Below are 19422 nucleotides of genomic sequence, written 5' to 3'. Positions count from 1 at the left end.
CCTGTAATACATCTTCACTTAAACTCATTTTGGACCTTTTACTTTCAGTAGCAAATTGTGTTAATAAACTTTTCTCTATTTCAATCTTTGTCGAGCTCTAGTAACATTTCTGTTCATTTATCTTGATATTGGTGTTCTTTATAAATATTCTGACAATTCATATACAAGTCTCTTATTCCTTAAGCACTCTTTAAATGTAGTTTATACATCGTTTGAATGTAGGTTTTTCAACGTTTTTAGTTTACTCGGTACTATCATTGAATTAAACACATTGATTATATTCTTAATCGTTATATTAATTAGTGTGACACAATAAGCATCTGATAAGATATGAGAGTGAGATACTAACAATAAAATGTCTAACTTGAAAATTAGTAGGCATAATATTTATCTATCTGCGAAATATGTCATAAATTTTAAGGAAACATAAAATTGCAAGTTCTGTCATTTAATTAACATATAAACTCCGACTATTCCGAAAGCTAAATATAACTAGGTACACTATATTTTCTAGTAATAGATATGATCATTTCTCCTGACAATATTCTAATACAGTTATTATGAACTTCAAAATGTACAGTAATTCCTTTATTCCATGATAACGGATAACCATAAATACAATAAAGTTAAACTGAATTTATAAATAATAATATTATAATATTGTGGTACAAGAATTGTATTAATCTGAAAGTTTCACTTTTCTCCTTGTTATTGGTATACACAATGTAGGGATTAGCTTTGCTTTATTGTGGTATCTTTAAAAAATCATGGAACATTTTAAAATTAATTCATTTTCTTAATTTTTGTAAAGTAAAAGTGTTTAAATGAAATCAAAAATGATAAACAGAATTTGGGTAGTGAAAATACTGTTCCGCCCAAATTGATAAAAATATGGCTTTATGAAGATTTCCTTTTAGATTCAGGTGGTAAGACATATAATACATTGAACTTTTGTTTCAGCATGTAACTAAAGTCTTATAGAAAGGAAATATATTAATCCAGAATTCAATATTATATTAGATAACAAAAAATGGGAAAACATGGAATATTTAAGTTCTACGTCCCACGATATGCCGGCTAGGTTAAAGGAGGCGGTGATGATGAGAAATGAATGAAATGGTGGAATGAAGGAAGTGGGGGCAAACGGGAGAACCGCAAGAAAACCCACGAGCACGGTGTTCGTCACCACAAAGCCCACTTGGTGCAAGCTGGGATAGAACCAAGAACCCCATGCACTAGAGATGAACGGTCTATCACTGAGCCACTTCGGCCCCTTAGATAACAAAAAGTGAACCACAATTCTTTGAGAACTGTTTTCAAAAGAACAGTACATAGCACGTACAAAAGATATCAATGTTCTCTCCTTTCCACTTATAAATTATTAGAGACAGAGTTCTTATTGAGAGTGCTACCTGAATCGAAGACAAATAGATTATTGGTTATACTAATTAAGATAGTTTAAAGCTAAATGGTTAATGGTCTTGTCTTTCGTGCAAAGTCATGGATTTTGAAGTATGTATATGTGATCATATTTCAAGTTATACTGTAAACTCAGTTATGAAAAGTCTTTGTGGTAAAATAAGTCGTAAACTTCTGACCACATAAACAAATTAGAATGCTTCTTGTTGCTCTGTACAACGCACTTAAATCAAGAAATGGCATTTTGATTTTGAATAAATTAATCATTACAAAAGTACAATTGAAACCAAAAACTATATTGTAAGTTTTTACATATTAAAATTATTTTATGAGCATCAATACTCATTTAGTTCTCCCGTTTAATACTATTGCTTTAGTCCGATGAGACCTAAAACTTTTTTATCAATTATCTAGCATCGTAAGGACAAGCAGAAGACTGTAAACTCAGAAAATTCCAAATAGTAGCGTTAAGAGTCAATGCTAAACCCAATGATGTACCACCTAGCTTTTTCTATCCCATTATGAACTGCATCAAAATGCTTTCTTTCTGTTATTTTGTAAATGATTGTTGTATTTAGAACCTGGTATTTTTTTCATCTGTTTGTATTGTCTATCCTAGGTTAGTTAATACTATATTTTTAATACTTCAATTAAATATGTGAAATATTGAATTGCTTAGATTAACAAGAAGTAAACTGTATTAATAAGCAAACTAATAAATAAGTGTCCTATGAAATCTACAAAATAAGTTAAGTTGTCGTACCATTGTTGAATTTCTTCGTATCACTAGCTCTCTTATCTTCTAATAATGATGAGTTTTCTTGAAAGTCCCTGGAATTAAAGAAATTCGTTGTGAAAATGTAAATTAGACTTAATTGGGCTTAGATTAGACTTTAATCCTACCTATACATTGACATTTTTACCATTAATTTATTATAGTTATTTAGAGACATTATTAGAAAATTACATCCAGAAAACAACTTTGCTTATCTCGATAATGAAACATTATCTATAAGTAACATAATTTGACCAATTCTTCTTAATATATTAGCTTGATACTGAAAGAGTAGCTTTTCTCGCTATAGATATGGAGTTCCATGATTGTTTTCACATATCATGATGAGAAATTAGGTATCGGATTTTTACGTTTAAAAGATCTTATGCGCATGCTAACGAAAGAACAAACCTTAGCAAATGACGGAGATATCTCATATCTCTCGGAGAAGTACACCCTTATAGCAACGTGGCACTTTTATATCCAACAGTAGTTTGGTGGTGTTCTGCGTAAAGCAACTGCTATACCGATCAACAGAAAAGATCTGTTCATCATGTTAATACCATCAATAACTGCAACCAAATATTTGTTTGCCAATTAAAAATGTTTCTGATGGAAGATTGCTTGTAGTCGTGTGGTAAATTAGAAAGCAAAATTTATTTATCTTATGTCGGTGTTCTGGGTCCTTAGAAAAGAACTAAATAGATAAAACGATAAACAGATGGGTTCCTCACAATTTGACTGGCCTCCAAACGTAGCATCGACATGAGGTTACAAAGATTAGTATGGCGCATTCAAAGAGGAGTGGAAGCAATAAAGGAGACATGTGCAAAATTAGAACACAAAGAAAAGTTCAATCGGTAGAATAACGGCATAGCAATTCGCCGAAGTATGGGAGTTTCGATAAGTACTCGGCAACATTAAATTAATACCTGTTGCCTATCGTTTCAAAGATGTTTTCCTTGTCGGAGTACTGAAGCGAATTACCGTAAAAGATAAGTGTTTCTGTTGCATTCTATATAATTCTTTCCATCCAAAGATTCATTGGAAATGACTAACACTTGTGGTATCTGATTGTACTGTATGGCAATGAAAGTACTATATTACAAATTCAATGGCATAACTGCTTCAAAGCCGTGGTTAAAAAGTGTTACACAGCATTCAACTATGCATGTGAATATTATTTATTACGGAAAATAAGGGATCTAATACGGGAACGTAACTTCAAGATGATAAATGCCATGGAAGAACGAGTCTATTCATATCGTGAGAAAAGAAAGAAATTGGCTATATTCGCTACGCTCGGACAGAGACTTTTATTAAAGAATGTAGTAACTTCATCTCCACATTAATCTAAGTAGATATCTTCGTATTTTCTGCAGCCTCGCTGCTCAAAGAGACGTTAAACTCAAAATCAACTCAACTCTTTAGAATGACACTAAACACGCTTCAAAACGCGTAAGACCCATAATGTTATATCTTTTTTTTTTAAATTGAAAACTACTTACGTTAGAGAATGGCTTTCAATTGTAGACAATTTAATTCCCTTTACTGTAGAAATCCTACGCTTTTTTTCCTAGGGTAGATAAAGTATCCGTCGGTTCAGCGAAGTCTTTCGGGCACTTCTCTTTTGTAATTCTTTTCACAGTTGTAGGGCTAATGTATAAAGCTGAATCTACTCTTTCAATCACTTGATTCAATGGTGATAAAGGACCGTCGTTACGTTCCTTTTCGAAATATTCCCTAAGATTAAACACAAATTCCTGTGCCTGACTTGTCAAGGGCACCCCCTTTCCGGACTTCTTACGCATTTCAGGCATTGTGTTCATAAACACAAACACACACACATACACATACTAAATTTATATTTTAGATCTATGTGAATAATACGAATACAAACTATGTTCCACTGATGAATGAAAATGACAACGATTACACCACAATATTCACACCAATGCACTGAGATGATAACAAAAAATCAAAACAACCTGACAACACAAAAACTTTCACAGTAATGAGTAGGTATAGATGCGACAACACTGTTCTGATACCATGGAAACAATCTAGTGTTTTCAAATGTATTTTTGTTGGTCTAAACCAATCCTCCCCTTCACATATTGGTGAAAAAAAGTCTTCTACGAAAAGACAAACATAGTTGGATCATGTTCGTTACTTTCCAACTACTCAATTTCTAAATCAGTCCTTATGAAAAGCTCATTATAACGGCCTGAGTAATATGTAGACTATGTACATTTTTTCCGATGTCAACAAATTTCCTCCAAAGACCATTGGAAATTCTACTAATTTCAGCCTGACATTCCAAATCACGGTTCATTGCTCTTGAACTTTAGAAGAGCCTACACACTCACTACCTTCTTCGCTTTCAATTCCACGAAAACCTACTCCCTGCGGCGATAGGGAGGTGGACCGGTTGTTGTTCCGTGTAACCCCACTTCTATTTACGTAGCAAACTTGTCAAAAGGACAGAGTTGTGTCGATAAGTGGGGGGAAAAATATTCATTATTCTGGCAATAACGTTAATCCTAGTGGAACTGCGTTATGCTGGAACGTTGAGGAGTAAAGTGAAGTACGATTACTTTTTAAATATCTAGTTTGTAAATATTTCAGCTTGTAGTCTGATTCAATCAGTGATAAAGTAATTCGATTCCTTCATCGTTCTGTCAAGTGGTCGCTTTGATTCTTCTTGCTATGACAGTTCGCAACACTGTCGTCAACTTACATGATGTTAGATCTGTCAGAGCTCAGGTTATGATGGCCTTAGAATAGTATGTTATGCTCTTGACATGTAGAGAAATGACCTTGTGCTTCTAAAATTATCGGCAATAAATAAAACCATCTCATTTCTTGAATCAGAAAAGGCAACAATTTTGTATTAAAAGACATATGGCTTTCTTTGAGGTTTTTTTCTTTTTAGTTACCATGATGCTTGATATAAATGGAGGTTGCATTGCACATTTTCCTCATCGAAATTGATAATTCTTATTAATATGACACTATTCTTACACTTACCTTTTCAAGTGTGTGGATCCAATTTTAAAGTTTATATTTCCGCTGCTTTTGTCTATTTGATCAATAAAATCCGGACGATGGCGAATAATATAATTGAGAATGTTTCCGTGCTTGCAGAATTCCACTATAACTAATAGCTCTCCTATTAGAAAAAAAGTAATATTTTAACTTAAAAGTAACTGTAATCATAGTAATAACTCTTTATCTGAGTTCGGTAATAACATATAGTAAATTATTATTGAAGAACAACACGAGAAAAATTCTAATCAAACTTGAAGGACGATTAAAAGGTGTTACTATAAGTTAGATTGTCATTTTATTTATATCATTTTTGTGTGTATGAAATTGTTTAACTAATGTGTTTCTAAGAATGATTCGAAAAATTCATTACGACTAACTATTATATAATTAAATATATTATTATAAATTTATCAGTATTCGATCCAATCAGGGATTTTAAAGAGAAAAATAAATCAGTAGAGTGAGGCGTGTCTTATTATGTTATAGTGACGATTCAGTAGACAAGGTGGTGGAATTCAGAGTAAATGATACATAGGTCATGGACTTCAACATGAGTATATTTAGTTGTTTGACTGTTGGCTGTCAGAGCTGCAGCTTGTCCAGCAAAGACATAATTTCTAACTTCAATTGACAAAAATTGGTTGTGATGAAAATCTGTTAAAGTGAAAAGTGAAAGTGCATCATGGGAGAGTTGCAACTTACTTCTTCTAAGACTATAGAAAACTACGTGAGATCTGTAAACAATTGGATCAGTCGATAACCGTAATATATCTTGGCTTCCAAGAACCTCAATGTGTCAATTTTCATTGGAAAATTGTGCACTGACTCTTACTAGTTCAGATATATAGTGGTAAATAGAGCCACCGGAAAAGTTTCAAGGAAAGGTAACATCGCCACTTCACAATGCCCCGCCATGGCAGTGAACCAGTAGAAATAAGACCTTTCGAGCAATGAATCAAGGTATATTTTCGCTCGAATTGGTATGTGTGAGCGTGGTGTCTCAGAATGAAAACTGCTGCTAGAATGTCTTGTGTCGACCATACAATACGTTGTAGTGGAATTACGTTTAGAGTTTCTTCAACTGGTTTGATGTCAGATCCCAAGTGGTCGTTCGTGACACAACAACATCATAGATCTCTACTGTAACATTCCGCATGATGAAATGCTATTTTTACTTAGGTTGATTTTACGGTGTAAACATATATTACTTCTAAAATGATATCATGTCGTCACAGTAGATTATAGGCAGTAGTATGTAGACATTAATATTGCATATTGGCCCATTCCAATCTTCCTTGATCTGCAATACTAAATATTTGGATAACTTGGAATGTAGAGTCATGACAAGTGTAATGCATCGCCCTACTAAATAAAGCATTGTGTGAGAAATGACGAAATATAATCGCTCACATACTTCTAGAAGATATACCTCACAGAGAGAGCACGGAGTTCACTAGCTACTGATTTCACCAAGACCTACAGAATTATTATTAGGATAGACGCCCAATTTTAGTTTTCGTAAGTAATATATATTCTTATGCGGTGAGAGAAAAACATAAAAATCAAATAAAAGATACTAGAAATTTATATGATTCGTTAGAACATGCACACTAAAGGCATTGAAAGGTACTTAGCTTTCAAGCTTCAAATGGTTCATAGACGAATATGGAAAAAGATAGAAAAAAAAGAAAGGAAATATTGAAGCACTCTTTACAACATAATTTTTATAATCTTCTATCCCTTTACATTGCATCGACAAATGATTTGAGGCTTGTAAGATACGTATTTATAAAATCTTCTATATCGTTCAACGTTTATCATGTATGCTAAGAAGAGTAATAATTACCAAATACCAGTTATTATCGAACTTGAGCTTCATGATTATTCAATCCGATTAAGATTGTCTGGTTTACACATCAAATAGAGATCTCATAAAATTGCTAATTTTGATTCACAGTACGGAAGTAGAATGTTCAGAACCAGAAGACATTATAAATACTTATTGTTGTACGCTCAAATCAATATCCATATATTGTCTTCGATACTGCCATTACAGAAATGAAAGCGATCTTCCTTGCAGTTTGGAAGTTTGTTATTTACATAGGTTTTCCTAAAATTACATTCGTAGTAGCGAGTTTTATTTTATCTTCTCATGGTAGCTGCGTATCTATTGTATAATTTAGTGTAATTAATAGAATATTAGTACATCAAAATGGACAAATGAAAGAACGAAAGCTGCATATTTGACGCTAATTGCTTAAAGGAGCTTACACCCTCATTTCGGAGTCTATATATGGACGTGTGCTCAAAAGTGGATAATTTGGGAGTTATAGGATGCTGAAAACGTGAAAAAAAATTAACTTTAAGGGCCCATACTAGTTCCTCAATGATGTCTTGGCCCGAATACGATCGATCCTATAGTAGTGCAACTATGGACCTTTAAAGTTAATTTTTTCATGTTTTCGGCACTTTATAACTACGAAACTATGCGCTCCCGACCATAGGTCCATATGAATTTTTTTCTTATTTTGATGTGAGGAATCTATTCCCAAATTATTGTGACAATTTTTGAAACACCCTGTACAATAGGTGATGACTAAACAGCAATGTCAAACATCATAGCTGTCATGTATCTTTCTCTTATTACAGGGTATATGGAGAATTAATATATTTTCTACCCAAATTGCTCAACAGGTATTGCTAACTGGTTTCGGAGTCTAGCAATGATTTTGTAAGTTATAACTGGGACATCTCTTTCTTATTTACGTACAAACTGGATGACTGACATGAGATAGTTAGCACCATCTTATTGATATATTGGAAATAATTTCGTGGTGTATGACCTATCCTGGTTAACATCGGTGTTTCTGTTATATGGTCGTTTGATGTCCCAAATAAAATGATGGTATCTGTGTAATTAACATATAATTAAATGTTAGAATACTTGCCAACGAAGTAACAATTTCTAGTATGAGTTTGAAATCTTTTCTTATATAATAAATTTAAAAGAACAGTGGTACTACGTCATAATATATATTTGTTTAAAAATAACTCCAATGATCTTCGTAGGTACAAAATTAATCCATAACCATCGCTATTAACCATCCATGATCTCTGAGTTTTCAAAAGTATAAATATAAGGTTCATTTGTTTGGCGGCGGCTAACTAGTATTTGCAGTAATTAAATGTTTAGAAAAACCGACATTCTCTTAACTCATTGATTTGTTCTTACTTATAAACCGACCAAATTTTAATTCATTCATGTTACTAATTGAGTCTTCCAGTTTCAAAACGGTTTTTGTCCATTTATACCAAATCCCAGAAAACCGAGAAAAACTGTGGAATCGATGCGTTTTGGAAAACTGAAAATATTTGAGGATGTTCAAGTTTTTCCATGAACATACTGAAGTATTCCCAATTATACAAAACATTCAGATTCTACATTTTTTTCTAAGTTTTGTGGGATTTGCTATAAATGGACAAGAATCGTTTTGGAACTGGACGACTCAATTATTATACCTATATCGTATTATTGGTATATTAGTAAATTTACAAAGTTATGCTTTTAGACTAATAAGCAAATCCAACTTAGGAATTAACGTTTTAATTAACATTGAATCAATAGAAATTCCAAGAAAATAATTAAATCCTTAATTAAAATGTAGTATGTAATTACTTTTAAGAATATTAAAAAAACTACGGATGTATGCAATCTATTCTAATTGTGTAATATTACTTACCAAGATGATTTGCAACTGTGATTTTGTTTTAAAAGTAACTTTCCTGAACTGTGTAAACGAATGTAAAGCTTTTAAATAAAATTAAAAGCAAATTCTAGGTGAAATAACTAGTGCTCTTGTAACAATAGATGCTTAATTTATGGTAATACCTGTTCTTTATTCATTTTAACTTAATGAATGTGTTTAGCATTTCATTATCCCATTTCTAAATGTAAATAATTATATGTGCTAATAGTTAATAAATTACATTTAAAAAATTGTATTCCAAAGAATTGAGAACAACATGTATTAAAAATGAAATGGCAACCATGAAAAATTTAAGCAGTAACATTAATTGAAAATTCATGCTTACGTTGCCGAATATTAGTTGTGCAAGCTCCTAGAAGGTTTATTACATTTAAGTGTTTTCCCAAATGAATAAGTATTTTCAACTCTGTCATTAAGGCCTTAAGTTCTGAGAGATCAGCATATGGCTTAATCATCTTTACAGCAACCGTTGTAGTCATCTCACCAAGAACAATTCTTTCAGCAGTAGCCTGTACTACTTGACCAAAAGCTCCACTACCAAGTTGTTTTCCTGTAAATAGAAGTAAGTTTTCATTATTTTATTTAAATATTAGACGGCATTTCAGTATGAGATAGAATAATTAGGTGTATATGGTTTGCAGATGATATGGAGCTTGTTACGGAGTCTGAAGAGAAAATCAATAAAATGTTACAAAACTTGAGGAAGGGCTGTGAAGAATATGGGATGAAAATAAATGTTAGAAAGACATAGCTATGGTGATCGGAACAAAGGTGTCGGTGTCAAATATAGAAGTAGGAAGGGAGAAAATAGAACAGGTGACTAGCTTTTGATACCTGGGTAATATTATTAGTAATGGTATGAAGTGTGAACGGAAAATAAAAGCAAGAATAGGAATAGCGGGAAAAAAACCTTAGGAGAAAGAAAATTGTATTTTGTGTAATTTTGAAGAAAGAGCTGATGAAAAGACTCATAAAATGGTTGGTATGAAATATTGTGCTGTATGGGCGAGAAACATGAACATTACGCAAAAATGCTGAAAAACGACAGGAAGCTTTCGAAATGTGGGTGTGGAGAAGAATGTAGAGAATTAGCTGAGTCGAGCTGAAAACTAATGAGATAGTCTTAGAAATGTTAGGGGAAGAAACAACAATTTTAGACATTATTAAGAAGAGGAAGAAAAACTGGTTGGGACATTGGCTAAGAAGAAACTATATCATCAGGGTCGTGCTAGAGTGTATGGTGGCAGAAAAGAGAGGGAGGAGTCGGGGAAGGAGACTACAATTAATGGATGATATCAAAACAGAAAAATCGTACGTGAATACAAAGAGGTCAGCGGAAGACCGTAAAGCACGGAAGCTTCTCAGTTGCACCAAGTGACCTGCCAATAGTGGCAGAATACCTATCATAATGATTCAATATTTCAGTACTTACAACGTAGTTGTTTATTCCATTGGAAGATTATAAGTAGTATGTGATTTATGTAAAAATTATGCGTGTAACCAGGGATGTAATGGAGGGTATATCGCGTATACCCACCTCTAATTTTTGGAAACTATCGTATAGCCATTTAAAATTTAGGAAGCATGCGGGTATACGCTACATTCGATCCATAGTATACTCACTTCACTGGAATAAACAACAACTGCTTTTCATGTACTGTTTTAAAAAAAAATCTCACTAAACAGCTGTTCGTCAGGCTGTTGCCGCGAATGATGTCTAATTTTTTTTTTTTTAATGTTTTCGTTTTCGGGGCGTGGGAATCGAATTTTTTGAGAATTCCTTCTATAATGGAAACCAGCATTCTGAACCTTCAGTGGTTTTTCCTTAAGAAGTCCGATGCGCAATCCCTACCTTCTGAAAGCTGACCTCTGGTATTACTATATAAAGCCAAGCTATTCCCAAATGCTTTTTTTGGAAACTCTTAGAAACTCTTTTGTTTCTAAAGATCAGTGGGAGATAGAAATGAAGGTGAGGAGAGGGCATATATTCATGTGGTAACATTGAAACTTTTCTATTTTAACATAGGAATGACCACAGTTTTCACGCCCTCTTTGATTCAAATTCAAAGTCTGCCAATGGGATACAATTTGAGCGAGGCAATATGGGATGGAACCAGCTCCTTTCTAATCGCCGAAGGAGGTTCTGAAAAATGTGAACTTCACTTTAGTTCAAGGTTTAAGAGGAAATTAAATAAATAAATTTGCGCCAAGAAATCGTTGACCTCCACAAAAACAACAAAACATGTGACCTATCGTCGGTCTAGTTTGAAGCATTCACTGTCGTTCCCAATACCATCAACTACAACAGCGACCCTTGGATAGGTACTGTTCATTTGTAACCGCAATTGGCATCAAAGAAAGTGGCAATTTATATCTATAAATACTCAGCAGCTAGTACTGTAGTAGTAGTTTTCCCGCAGCTTGCTAGTCAAAAAAAGTAGGGGATAAAAATAAACATTTTCTTTGTTTCGGTTTCATTCAGATAAAAGATATTTGAAGAAAATTTGTTAACAGGGGGAGATAGGAAACAAAAGTCAGGAAAGACTTGTAGCGTACGAGCATGTCATAGCAATCTATGATCTAGTAATGTCTAAACTTCCTATGTGGGGTGACGAATTCTTGCTTCGCAATTTGCAAGATGTTCAAGAAGGTGCTAGAAAATTGGTTTAAAAAGGAAAAGAGACAATACCTTTGACTTGAGTTGATTGAGTTGATTTTGAGTTTAACGTCCCATTCAGCAGCGAGGCTATATGAAACGTGGACCTACTGATTAACGTGAACTCCGAACCCTGGGAATCGAGACAATACCTTTGTAAATTCCGTTGATGAAAATGTAAAAGCAAAAACATCGAGAAATAGCGAAGAAAAACCGAACGAACATGCTAATTTGCCAGCTACTACTTCAGAGAATGACGTAAGCATATTTATTTATTTATTTCATATAACGTTCATACGAAGCCGACACATCCGGATCTTTATCTCAACGAAACCAGCTTCCATCACAAGTCACAACGTCTTACAGTGCTGAAAACCTTGATCTACAGAGCAGTCTCCGTAAATGACTACGAAAGTTTACAAGCGGAATTCAACCATCTTCGGTAGATGCTATAAGAGAATGGCTACCGTCTTACAGATATCAACATAGCCATATATAGGGCCGTTACTTCCCAACACAAAATGATGTAAGAAGTTAAGAGTGAGGATTATCTCTACTACAATATCGCCTTTTATCGGCCGCAGCTCCGTCAAACTCAGCAGAATACTTGCCTTGTTTAACATAGTATAAGAGTTATTCATAAATCTCCAGCCAATTGATTTTACAAATACCATCATAGTAGCCAAGTGCAGTAATTTTTCGAACAGAATAATAAAGAAAGTCATAGCTATCTCACATGAAAGGAAAATTCTCAATATAGACAATGGGTTTCAACTCAGCTCTATCTGGTCGGCCCTTTTCAGGAACAAGAAAGTCATTCAACAAAGCAATTTCTCGTAGCTACAACAATAGCCATTCAGGAGCCAGCACCACTCAGCCAACTAGAAGCCAGCATTTACCTCAGCTAATCACAAGCCCCCGTTCATAGCTCCGCCCCTAAATAGTCACCATATTTTTGTCTGCATGCAACTCTTCACGAATTACAAGAGGCAAGCACAGTCCACGCGAAACTTGGACCACAGTACACATGACCAAGATGAGTTTTTGGAACAGGCAGTAGACGGATAGTTCGCGTCAATTACCAACTTCTGGTTAGGCTACAAATAACCAATGTTAATTTCCAATAATCCTTAAGATCATATGACTAAGACTACAGGCTTTGCCGGTCTTTATTAAGACCAGACTTAGACTCGAACAAAGGATCGCTCTGTTATTCTAAGAACAGTACTTATGCGGCTCTTCTTAAAGAAAAGAGCTAATGTATTTCCTCTCTCCCGACGATGCTGACGTTTTACAAGGATCGTTCTGTTCTCCTAAGAACAGTACTTATCATGTTCTTTCTACAAAAAGAGCAAACGTATTTCCTTCCTCTTGACAGTACTGACGTTTGACAAGGATCGTTCTGTTATTCTAAGAACAGTACTTATCCGACTCTTTTACGGATTCTAACCTTACCAACGTTCGGTTAGGTTATATGGCTAAGACTACAGAGATTGGCGGTCTTTATTAAAATCAGACTTAGACTCGAACAAAGGATCGTTCTGTTCTTGTAAGAACAGTACTTATCTGGCTATTTTTAGAGCCAAGAGCTAACGTATTTCCTCGCTCCCGACGGTGCTGACGTTTGACAAGGATCGTTCGCATATAAAAACTTCTGGTTTCTAAACCAGAGTATTCAGTCACTCAGTCGTATCGATGCGGTTTTTTCAATTGCGTTCAGTCGGTTGAAGTTTCGTCTCGATTCGTCTCGTATTGTCAAGTTGGAGATTATTGGGAAAGTGGCGCAATTGTAATTGACCACCGTAGTAACGCAAATATACAGCTGTATTATCGTCGTTGCTGACTAACATCGATGGACCAGAAAATGTAAGTTGTATATTGCATGTTTTTTTATACTCTTATGCATAATTATGGCAGGGCAGTACAAGTCAATTATATCCTCATAACCGCAGGTTTTGATAAACCTTTAACAATTATTACAATTATTACAATTAATTTTGTAATTTGCTTGAAAGATAAATAATTCTCATGAAGCATTTTGATGTTTGTTCACAAGCACATAGCTTATAAATTCACAATGTGTAACTGTGATTTGACAAGGTATTAGATCTCAATGTAACAATTAATGTTATCCATCTTACGTAATCTGTTTAAGCCCATTGACATACGAGTATCATTTTCTCGCTGTGGATGACCCATATACTTATTAATAATTGTATTTTAATTAAAATAACCCTGTAAGGTGCTCATCCACTTTGTATTATTAATATTTATTACAATAAAATGAGATAGCCTAAGTTAATTACCGTGTAGTCATTGTGTTTGATCATAGGTTACTCTTTTAACCCCTGTCCTCCTGCAATTAGGTTAAGTGATAATTGGTAAAATTACGAATATTCATTACTATAACACCGAGGTAACAACTGATAATGTTAATGGTACTTCTATCATTTTAATATCACAATACCATAATTTATTATCACTATACCGTGATATTAAGATCAGACTTAGTCTCAAAAAAACGATCGATCTGTTCTAAAAACAATACTTATCCGGCTCTTTTTAGAAAAAAGAGCTAACATATTCCCTACCTCCCTACGGTGCTGACGTTTCACAAGGATCATGCTGTTCCTCTAAGAACAGTACTTATTAAGCTCTTTTTAGAGCCAAGAACCAGTGTTAATTACCCAGAATTCTTGACCTGAAATAGACTCGCAACACTCGGAAGAAGGAAGCGACGATAGAATTAGAAAACTCAGCCAGACAGTACACCGAAAAGGCCACAACCCAGAGAAACCACACACAACCTAGAGAAACCAAACAAACTTGTAAACCTAGGATGCCAAAAGCAGACAAAATCCAATGTGAGCAAAGGAGCAAAAACTCCCACAAACAAGAACAAAAAGTCTAATCTATCGCTATATTTAATATAGATCCACAAAAAATGGCCCTAAAAAGGAAATCAATTCCAGAATACCTAATGTAACGGTTGCCATCTATGATCTAACTCGCAACAATGGTGTTGAAGTCATTTTCCAAAATAAGAAGGACAAACTACGATTTCTTGATTGATTTTGAATGTCTAGCTTCGGTCAGCATGTGCAATGGAACTCCAATGACTATTACGAGTGCAACTCTTCGAAGACATAATGAGGAACAAATATGTGGTAAATTGTACTGAACAACAACGTACAATTGCAAATCATAACGAAGAAATCAAAAACATAATACATCACCACCTCAACGTGATCGAAGCTGATAAAGCAGATATACACACAGGGGACCATGACACACTGCTCAATGAGATAACACACAGAGAACTGAGGTACTCAGAAGGAAAAATGCACTGCCCCAGTCTCAGACAACACCACTACCATACAAAGAAATCACCTGAAAGTTTTACCCACAAACTCACAGAACTCTACAATGCAAGCCTGAGAACAGGATACATACCTTCATCCTGGCACACACCATTTTGTTTCTCAAACCTGGGAAATTTTTCAACCAATCGAAAAGTTCAGACCCATCAGTTTAAGAGCAATATTTTCCAAGTTAATGAAAAAAATATGGTAAACAGGATACATGAATATATGAAGGGCGGTGGACAACTAAACACAAATCAAGTAGGTTTCAGACCTACGCATACCATACAACACATCATCAGAATATACAATGAAGCACAAATTGCTATCAAATGGAAACATAAACTAGGAGTCCATTTGTTTGACTTAGGAAGTGCATTTGATAAATTGTGGCATGATGGATTAATTCATAAATTGTCCAACCTCAATCTACAGACTACAATTATCAAGTGGGTTTATTTCTTCTTGCTACAGAGAGAAATCCTGCTGAAATTCAACGAAGAAATATTAAACGCAATCCCCATCCAAAGGCCACACCTCTGGCAAACTCAGCAGAATATATGTCTTGTCAGACATGGTGTAAGAGTTATTCATAAACCTCCAGCCAACATCAGATCATTACTCAAATCAGTGAAAGACGACCTGCACTAGAGCACTCTTGATGTATATATTATACCATACTGGATGTACAATAGAATAACAATTCAAGAATATAGAATTGATTTTACAAATACCACCATAGTAGTCGAGTGCAGCAATTTTTTGGGACAGAACAATAAAGAAAGGGATAGCTATCTCACGTGAAAGGAGCAGTCTCAATAGAGACAATAGGGAAGAGCAAGAAGACCAAACGAAAGAGACACCAAATGCTCTCTTCGGAACATGTGCATCCAGTTACAAGTGCCACACTCCAGACTTTGCAATAGGATCTGACCATGCCATTCAGATATATGAGAAACACATTAAAAGCAGAAATAATAAATCACACATATGTATCACAAAACGAACTGGGTTGAATACTCAATACTCCAGAATACATGGAAGCTGCCGACCAGTGCCTCACTGAAGCCTTACAATAAACAGCATAGAAGCACATCCTGACAACAAAAATTAATCCCACAGAAGTTAGACTTTTGGATTTCATCATTCATTAAATCCAAGAAAAAAGATAACTTCACCGAATGCATAAGGAACAACCGAGCCCCAACATAAAAACACTATTACTAGTCTACAGAAGGAAATCCATATCTGTCTCGCGTGAAAGGGACATTCTCAATAGAGACTCAATGGGTTTCAACTCAGCCCTATCTGGTCGTCCCTTTTCATGAACAAAGAGAAAGATATTCAATGAAATCATTTCTCGTAGCCACAACAATAGCCAATTAGGAACCACCACCCCTAGGCCAATCACGGCCCTTCATTCATAGCTCCGCCCCTAAATAGTCACCATATATACATGCTCAAATCTCCACCCAGACCAAACCAAGACAAGCCCCTGTTTGCTGACATGTCGAACTTTAGCTGACACCCTCGAACTCCTCACCACTCTGTCTCAATGAGTTCTCCTTCGCTCGCTGCATGCGTCAGATGCCTAAGTACTCACACTAAACAAAATAAAAACACAATCACTGGACAAAGTAGCCGTAGGCTAGACGTCCATCCTTCCCCTGCCACAACAGGGAAGGAAAACCGACGACTTTTCATTTCATTTCATTTCATTTTTCCGGTATCATCATAATGCAAGTGCTCCACGGACCGAGAGAGGGAAGCTGCAGCCCACACGACCACGAAAGAATTATCTGCTACAGTGTACAGGAGCAATGCAAGTCTATGGAAGAAAGCAGCAGCAAGATAGGTGACCGCACTATGTCCGCGTAAGACTCTTAAATCGCAAAGAAAATTGAATGTTACCATTGACTAAGACAAGGCTAAGGAATCGTACCGTTCTTATAAGAGTAGTATCATTCGGTTTTTATTAGAGCTACCTTACAAGAGATTTCCCTCCCCAACAGCATTAGCGTTAAACAAACCGAACAGAGAGGTTTAACTATTTGCTTCCCTGTCCCTCTTGAGTGACAGAGGTTAGAGTAGGCATTCTTACATATACAGGCCTTGCCGATAGTCGGAGAACAAGTAGGCTGAGCTTTTCCCAACGGGACCTCACTAGTTATACCCACAGACAACTACACATACGCACACACCTACAACATTGTAGCTCTGGATACCTCGTGATGTTATATCAAGGGGCTGCTTACACCAAGAAAAACACCTACCCACCTTGTAAATTACTTCAAGCAGAGCGACAAAGTGTTAAGGCCCTTTTTAGGCCCATGCAGGAATAAAAAAAGGAAATATGAAAACGCCACGGAACACAAGGAGTAGAAGCCTTCTCAACAAAAACAGACAAGAGAAGTTACACGTAGAAGACCAACCAACAAATAGAAAAAAAAGAAGGTCTTTCCAGCTATCGTCAGAGAAATAGACGCAAATCACTCCTGAAAGGGAGCAACCGTCTCTCCAGTTGCGGGATCACCTAACTCCGTCTATAGCTATTCTGATGCCGCCAAATCATCAACACTACGGGATTGAAGCAACTGCTTACTTACTAGTAGACAAAGAAATACTCAAAAAATGGCTGAGAACAACTGCTGATACACAGATATGCCCATAAAGCCACACTCACGAAGATCGCATAACCAAGACAAAATCCAAGGAAAGGATGTATGTAAAGATGAACAGGAAGAAAACCATGAACAGAAAGGAAAAGAAAACCATGCTATAGAGAGAAACGGAGTGCTATATCCTGAAACAACTACACAACATATTCAGAAGAAAACTCAACAGACAATAATGGTCACAAAGAGAAATAATAAAAAAAAACTTTTCAGTGGCAATTTTTAACGCAAACCGACAGAAGACAGGACCACTGGCCCTGAAAGACCGATTACGTAACGACTTCCCAGCACAAAAGTGACTATATAAAACCTAAACCGCAATAATGGAGTGAAAATAATCTTTGAAAGCATGAAAGACAAGAGAAGATTTCTAGACGGCTTCCAAGCAACAGATTTTGGAAACATGCACAATGGAACACAAACGACTATGTGAATATCAACAACTTCGACAAACAGCCATAACAAGCGCAACCTTGCAGTGCGTTGTTGGGGGCGTCCTAGCATATGAAGAGATTGCTGGAATCAAAAAGGACCTCACTGAGAACATGCAAAGCTATTAATCACAGAAGCGGAAGTAGCCGATGCCCACACAGACAATTCCAGAACGCTGACAGTCAGATCAAAAAGGTCATCACACCACCTAACACCAGTCTCAACGCTGCAATATAGGAAAGATGAAGAACATAGGAACCACAGTAGTGAGAAGCCTAAGGATGATAAAGGTGCTACTCAAACCCAGTCTACTGAGCGACCTAGTCGACAGATTAGAACTAAATTACAAATGTTAACGGACAACATCCTAACATGGGTGAGTAGCAAGGGCGCCGATTTCTCTGTAACTTTAGGGGGGGCCCATTCAGATGCAGAAAGCATATATGAGGATTTTAAGACAAATTTCATTCAAATTATGCCAAATATTGTAAATTTACAAATACAATGAGGGGGCCCACATGAGCTTTGGGGGACCTCGCCCCCCAAGGATCGGGGCCCTTGGTGAGTAGCACTGTCACGCTACTGGACAAAGACGAACCACATGACCTAATAAATATCCTAAGAAGAACGGAGGACGTCTTGAATGAAAGAATCAATATTATGTTGTAGATATTATATCAATATCAACAAAAATGTTTCAGCCAACATATATAGCAGAATATACAATAGGAGGACAATGATAGGCGGAAACGTAACATATGGCTCCCCACTCTTTACACTTCAGGAAATACACAACTACAAAGCACAGAAAGATTCTGGGTAAGAATGATCAGAGAATATACAGAAATGTAGGAAGCGTATTGTATATGCAACATTACAAAACTAGAAGACTTGATAAGACACCTTAACAAAAAGTTCGAAAACAGATTAGTAGAATCAAATTTCTACAAGGAGAATTACAGAAAACTCGGGAACAATAATCGAAACAATAACCAACCTCGCAAAACACTAAAATAATAATAATAATAATAATAATAATAATAATAATAATAATAATAATAATAATAATAATAATAATAATAATAATAATAATAATAAAGTATTTCAATTAAATTCCATGTTCTGGGCTTTGCCTGTTCTCCGCGCGTATGGGCGTTAAATCTGGATGAACTTAAACGATATGATTCAGAACTATCTCAGATGATTAATCCTGCTTACAGTGTAAAATCCTGTCTAAATAAAATATAATATACCTTAAATTCCATAGCATTCTGTCCGCAATAAA

The 19422-nt window shown here is 35.4% G+C and overlaps 2 protein-coding genes across 2 annotated transcripts in view; both read right to left on the bottom strand.

Annotated features, from left to right (window-relative positions):
• Window positions 1-5360, bottom strand: part of LOC145670702 (platelet-derived growth factor receptor alpha-like) — a 71169-nt gene extending 65809 nt beyond the window's left edge. The window contains exons 1-2 of the mRNA XM_081739484.1: window positions 5225-5360; window positions 2183-2250 (exon numbers count right to left, since the gene is read on the bottom strand). The gene's annotated coding sequence lies outside the window, so the exon portion shown is untranslated. The remainder of the gene's footprint in view (window positions 1-2182; window positions 2251-5224) is intronic.
• Window positions 5361-9302: 3942 nt separating this feature from the next.
• LOC145669985 (mast/stem cell growth factor receptor Kit-like) overlaps window positions 9303-19422 on the bottom strand; it is a 29695-nt gene continuing 19575 nt past the window's right edge. The window contains exon 3 of the mRNA XM_081738326.1: window positions 9303-9562. Coding sequence (XP_081594452.1) covers window positions 9303-9562 — 260 coding nt within the window. The remainder of the gene's footprint in view (window positions 9563-19422) is intronic.

This window comes from Thermobia domestica, chromosome 14 (assembly GCF_964235325.1).
Source record: "Thermobia domestica chromosome 14, izTheDome1.hap1.1, whole genome shotgun sequence".
NCBI classification, from domain to species: domain Eukaryota; kingdom Metazoa; phylum Arthropoda; class Insecta; order Zygentoma; family Lepismatidae; genus Thermobia; species Thermobia domestica.
The sequence above is the reverse complement of the archived record's forward strand: the minus strand, read 5'-3'. Positions and strand labels throughout refer to the sequence as shown.